General features: G+C 46.9%; 1 protein-coding gene and 1 long non-coding RNA gene across 2 annotated transcripts in view; both read right to left on the bottom strand.

Moving 5' to 3' along the window:
• The window catches only part of LOC109896313 (cGMP-inhibited 3',5'-cyclic phosphodiesterase A-like), a 95,895-nt gene that overhangs the window by 18,330 nt on the left and 71,565 nt on the right, over window positions 1-6,000 (bottom strand). The window contains exons 10-13 of the mRNA XM_031832736.1: window positions 5,646-5,758; window positions 5,230-5,337; window positions 3,835-3,959; window positions 3,408-3,569 (exon numbers count right to left, since the gene is read on the bottom strand). Coding sequence (XP_031688596.1) covers window positions 3,408-3,569; window positions 3,835-3,959; window positions 5,230-5,337; window positions 5,646-5,758 — 508 coding nt within the window. The remainder of the gene's footprint in view (window positions 1-3,407; window positions 3,570-3,834; window positions 3,960-5,229; window positions 5,338-5,645; window positions 5,759-6,000) is intronic.
• LOC116375265 (uncharacterized) lies at window positions 4,437-5,740 on the bottom strand. The gene is made up of 3 exons (XR_004210999.1): window positions 5,646-5,740; window positions 5,230-5,337; window positions 4,437-4,497 (listed from the first exon to the last, which is right to left on the bottom strand). It is a non-coding gene; the product is annotated as an uncharacterized LOC116375265 (long non-coding RNA).

Here is a 6,000-nt window from a genome sequence, read left to right as displayed (position 1 = left end):
CTGATGGTAGAAAACACATCAACATTTGTAATCTCTCTCATTTTGTTCACAAGCCCGTCTCAGTCTCTAAACTGGTAAACCAACAGCGCGCAGAGCCTGTGGGATTAGCACTGAATAATCAAAGCTTCAAACTGGGGTCAGAACATATACAGCAAAAGGCACACGTCTATCTAGCTCGAGGAAGCCTCATTCTCATAGGTCTCCAGTATTGGCTGACTGACAAGATCACGTCTATCTAGCTCGAGGAAGCCTACATCTATAGGTCCAGTATTGGCTGACTGACAAGATCACGTCTATCTAGCTCGAGGAAGCCTACATCTATAGGTCCAGTAGTATGGGTGACTGACAGATCACGTCTATCTAGCTCGAGGAAGCCTACATCTATAGGTCCAGTATTGGCTGACTGACAAGATCACGTCTATCTAGCTCGAGGAAGCCTACATCTATAGGTCCAGTATGGCTGCTGACTGACAAGATCACGTCTATCTAGCTCGAGGAAGCTACATCTATAGGATCCAGTAGTGGGCTGACTGACAAGATTCACGCTCTATCTAGTCGAGGAGAAGCCTTCATCTATAGGTCCAGTATTGGCTGACTGAACACGATCACGTTTATCTAAGCAACGTAGTAATACATAGCTACGCGAATACATCTATAGGTGTCTGTTGACGTCATGGGCTTTTATACCACTCGAAGTGGACCGCAGGCAGGCAAGGTCTCTTGTTGCCATAGTAACCAGCGGAGCTTTCGTCAGTCAGTGCAGTGACTGAAATGAGTGTCTTGTCTGAAGTGAAGCAGGGGGCTGAGAGAGATGGGAAAAGCGAAGCATGCGCTACTCTAGAGGGCGTATCGTATTGAACCATTAAAACCGTCATTCTAATACAGGTGTCAAGGAAGACGGTAAAGTTACAACTCAAACCACTGATGCAAGGGTCAGATCTTTAAGATGTTTTCACTGTGTTAATGGTCAGTGTCAGGACTTGTGGGGTATGCTCCTACTGACCATAGTGTGGTGTGTGATGGTGTGTGTGTGGGTGTGTGTGTGTGTGTGTGTGTGTGTGTGTGTGTGTGTGTGTGTGTTGTGTGTTTGCATACGTATGTGTGTGTGTGTTGTGTGTGGTTGTTATACCTGTGCATGCCCTTGACGTTATAGTGCATGGTCAGTGCAGTTGAGTGCTCTGTTGATCTGAGTGTGTTGCTGCATCTTCCGCTCTATGTGATGAGGGCATGTCACTGATGACACAAGTAGCGTCAGGCAACTGCAGAACAACAACACTTCCTCCTCTCTCTCTCCCTATCTTTTCCTCTCCTCTCTCTTCCCAAGTCTTTCCCCCTCTCCCTTTCCTTCCCTGTCTTTGTGTCTTTCAACCATCCCTCCCCTTATCCTCTCTCTCTCCTCTCTCTCCCCTCCCTCCTCTCCAAGGACAGAAGCAATCTGACATTTGAACGAGGGTTTGGGTTTTATCATTCGAGTGAGCTCAGGCTTTTGAAGAGACAGACAGACCTGCGCTTGTCAATCACCAGTACGACTGATGAGAACCTAACCCTTTTGGTGCTCCGATCAACTGTAGAGTGGACATATTGTGCATTTTGTTTTGTCAACACATCAACAACCTAATTGTCTCTCCATCAATGCCAGGTTCCATTTTGAATAGATGATGCATTATGCAGTACAATTGCCTACATACAAGGACGGTATGTGTTACATCAACGTTAATGATGAAGACACAGAAGAACAAAAGTAGTTCAACATTTCACATTATTCCTCACAGTCAATGAATAAAACTCTCATTGAGTTCCCCCAACCAGTCCACGTCTTACATGGTCCAACTAATCATCAAGCCACTCATTAGTTAAAAGTGTTAGTTTTGAAATACGTCAAATAAGTGGACTGACTTGGGGTACCCAAGGATAGATTTGGGAAACACGGGCATAGAATATTCCAGAACTGGTAGACCCAGTTATGGCCACGACTCCACATCAGAGAACTTTGATTTGGAATGGGAGTATCCATTGGTTCTATCTATTCTGATGGGAATCGTATTAACGCCCATTGTTTACGTTGCCCATGCATCGTCAATGGGCCACGTGGTGCATTCTGGGCAATTCTGGGACAAGAAGAGCACTCCTTCAAGGAGTGAATGGGAGTCAATTGGGCGCTAGTTCAAAAACCCAACATAAGCATGAATTACGTGAACAATAAGTACAACATTACAAATCTTTCCGAGATGTGAGATAATTTACTTTGTCCCTGCAATATCGTATAGCTTTGGAATCGTGACATTTCGTACTTTTGAGGAAAATAGGCAGGTTTGTCGACTCATACCCCGACAAGAAGGGATTGCATGATGATTAGCTTAGCAACCACGCGACACAGCATGACACGTGAACGCGACATCTTAGAGTCGCTCTTCCTGATCAGCGGTGTGGTTGCTAGGGCACTCGTCCATCTCTGACCAATGAGCAGCATTGGGGCGGCAGGGTAGCCTAGTGGTTAGAGCGTTGGACTAGTAACCGGAAGGTTTGCAAGTTCAACACCCCCGAGTGACAAGGTACAAATCTGCCGTTCTGCCCCTGAACAGGCAGTTAACCCACTGTTCCTAGGCCGTCATTGAAATAAGAATTTGTTCTTAACTGACTTGCCTAGTTAAATAAAGGTAAAATAAAAAAATGATTGCTACTGGAGAGTGGGCTGTTTCCAGGCACCTGTACCTCTTCACACTGAGCAGTTACTGTGATGGACCTCATGAAGTGGCCTGCCTTCTATTTTATTCCCAAGTGGAACACATTTCAATGTCATTTGATGGAGAAAATATAATTTGACCCTCTACAACCTCTCAAGTCCTGTCATAGGGCTATTTATGCAGAAGGTAGTGTAATGACAATTTTATGATCAGGCAGTTTCATGGGGGGGGGGGGGGGGTGCACTGGGTGCACAAGAAAGACAGCATCATCAACAAGGCAGCTGTATACATGTCGTCCCCCACAAATTATGCAGCGCCCCCTTGGACCAATCATTGTAATTATGCAAATGTCGGATCTGCAGGGCAAGATGCATCATTCACCCATTTCCCCTCTGGGGATCAATGACGTTTATTTAATTCAATTCAGATCACCCTAGCGGTGGCTAATGCTAGCTAGCATGAGGACGAAAAGTGCAGTTTTCCGGGAAAACTAGCAGTATCTCAGGCTTCTCGATGGAGCAGTGTTGTGAGAGGTCAAATGTGGAGTACAGTGGCATATCCCATTCCTGCATTTGAGGTATGTTTTCTGATGCACATCTCGCGCCGGCTCCATGGTGTCTTAATGTAACCATGATTGCATTCTGACCCCAGTGCAGCTCAGTGTAAACAAGCGGAACGGTAGGGTCGGTATCTTCTGGCAAAACTTAGACCTAATAGATGTACCTGTTCATAGAACTCATTGACGATGCCCTCGGTCCACTGTAGATGCAAGTCCTTGTGTTTCAGTGGGCCGGTTGATGTCCGCCAGTTTGATGCACATCTGACACACCAGCAACCGGTCATTCTCATTGGACCAGTCGATGCCCGAGCAGCCATCATCACCACCTGGAGAGAAGCAAGGGTTAAATTAATCTCAAATGTCTTTCCTTGTGTCTCACATCCTCTATCCCTACCTCCTTTCAACCTAATCAGAGAGAAGCCAGGAGAGCGTAAGAGCAAACAAACCTCAGAATCTTCTCCTACAGGCTTGCTACTGACATACTGTAAGTTGTCCATCGCCAGAGAAAAATGACACAGCGCCTCAGTCCAATCAGCTGTAGATGCGAGAAATGTAATAGATTAGAAGCTCATGACCATCGGTTCTGTTTACCTTGGCGTTGAACTCTGCCAGGAAGTCAAAGTGTTTCTTGAGGTCGGTGGCGAGGATGGCCTCGATGACCAGGAAGCGGAAGCGTTTGAACTCCACATGCTCCAGGTTGCCCAGGAAGTTGTACTCTGGCCGGGGACATGAACAGGTTCCAGGCCGACGCAGCGTGGTGGTTCTCTAACACCGAGCGGTCGTTATATAGAACAGCCTACAGGGGGAGACAGAGAGCAACGCGTCACTCATTAGTTTATCATTGGTGCATCTCAGTGGTCCTTTGTCTTCCTCCATTTATCTCTTCAGTGATCTGAGAAGAACACAAGATAAAAGTATTATTGGTGGGACATCTACCGGGGATGTTGCTTTCACCTTTCCAGTTCCTTTAGTTTAGATCCATGCCATCCATCCATCCTCCTCCTTCTTCTTCCTCCCTCCTTCCCTCTCTCCCCTCCTACCTGAGGAGCGCTAGTTCGCCACGAGGAAGGCGTTGGTTCCGTCCAGGGTGGTCGTAGTCGTGCATGGCTGCAGCCACATACAGAGCCATTAGCTCCAGGGCTGGGATGAGGCCAGACAGACATCCATAACCCCTCCTCCATCACCGCAGACATTTAGAGACCAGGAACCCTGTATGGCCTATATGGCTGGGGGTGAGGAGCCCACTGTCAGAGTCTGGGGGACCACACACACACACACAGGGATAGAAGGGTCAGAGAGATAAATGAGGGGGTGAGGGGGTGACGGTCATTGTCGTAAAACAAATCAGAAACCTTAGCACAAAACACTTGGGTCAATGGGTGTTGTGTCTGCGCGTTAGCGTGCTAATGTGTGGGCAAATGTGTATATGGGATGACATGAGCATCAGAAAACAACAAGAATGACAGACAGCCAGCCACCCTGCCCCTCAGCCATCAGAGTAGGCCATCTGCCAGACCAGTCAGACAGATTTTGTGAAGAACAAACAGATCAAGATCAGCGTGTTGACATTGGCGTCTGTTGTGTTCCTCTGGAAGAGATAGGCTTCTATGGAAACAGCTCTACATAGAGAGCGAGAGGTAAAAGAACTGTTGATGACTATGAACTAACGGTCATCTGATCTCACTGGAAACATTGTTCTGGGAACTTCCACAGCCTCCGGTCTGCAAACTGTAAGGCCATTTCACATAAGCTACTGATGTGGTTGGTGTGTATGAATTAATATACAGCAGCTAATTGAGCCCCAGAAGGATGCCATCAGCAACAAGCATACAACAGTAGGCTTATAGACATAGGATATTAGCCTCCGTCAGAACACAAAGGAACGGAGAGTGGAGGAAAGGAGTGTGCCCGCATGCGTGTGTGTGGTTGTGTGTGTCCGTGCATGTGTGTATGCTTGTATTTGCATATGCGCGTGTGTGTCCTCACCAGAGTCGGAGCTGTGGTCTGTGAGGAGGTTGGGCAAGCCTGGCACGGCCTGGGTGGTGAGGTACCACACGGCATGGAGCACGTCAGTGGCATGGATCCTGTTGTGGTCTGCATGGGGAGGGAGAGGAGATGCCAACTGTAGTACTAACTTAGTCCACTGGATGATAATGATGCCTCACAAACCATACAGAGACAGGTGGAGGTAGAGGGAACAGAACTAGTGCTGTGATTGCATTGAGAAAGCCAACCACTCCCTCTTGTGGATAGAATAGGCAGTGCTACCACCACAGCTGCACAAGAGTTTGGATTACGGTAGCTTCAATCAAATGTTTTTGATATTCTCGAGTACTTGATGTAACTGTGTGTGTATTTTCAAAGCATATTCACATCGAGGATTGATGGTAACGTTTGCTCACATGGGATGTCCCTGTATCCGTTCTCCAGAGCATGGAAATAGTTCATGAACTCCTTGACAGGAATCTTGAACGTCTCAAACAGTCCCGTGTCCTCAAAACAGGCGGTAGGAAACCTGGAACACACATAGAGCAGCCTTATCCCATCCACCTAGTTGGCCTCTTCACCTGAAGCTGTGATCCTGCTCATGGGTCTTTCCCCGAAATGAGTCCCCTTTGTGTCCCTTTGATATTTTAAGTAGAAATCGTGCACCGATATTGAATTAAAGCCCGTTATATTAAATGAAGTGCACTTTAATATAGACCAAGTGAAACATTCAATACATCTGATTGGTTTATATGATTAACGACTTTCAGA

The sequence above is a fragment of the Oncorhynchus kisutch genome, linkage group LG9, assembly GCF_002021735.2.
Source record: "Oncorhynchus kisutch isolate 150728-3 linkage group LG9, Okis_V2, whole genome shotgun sequence".
Classification (NCBI taxonomy): Eukaryota; Metazoa; Chordata; class Actinopteri; order Salmoniformes; family Salmonidae; genus Oncorhynchus; species Oncorhynchus kisutch.
The sequence above is the reverse complement of the archived record's forward strand: the minus strand, read 5'-3'. Positions and strand labels throughout refer to the sequence as shown.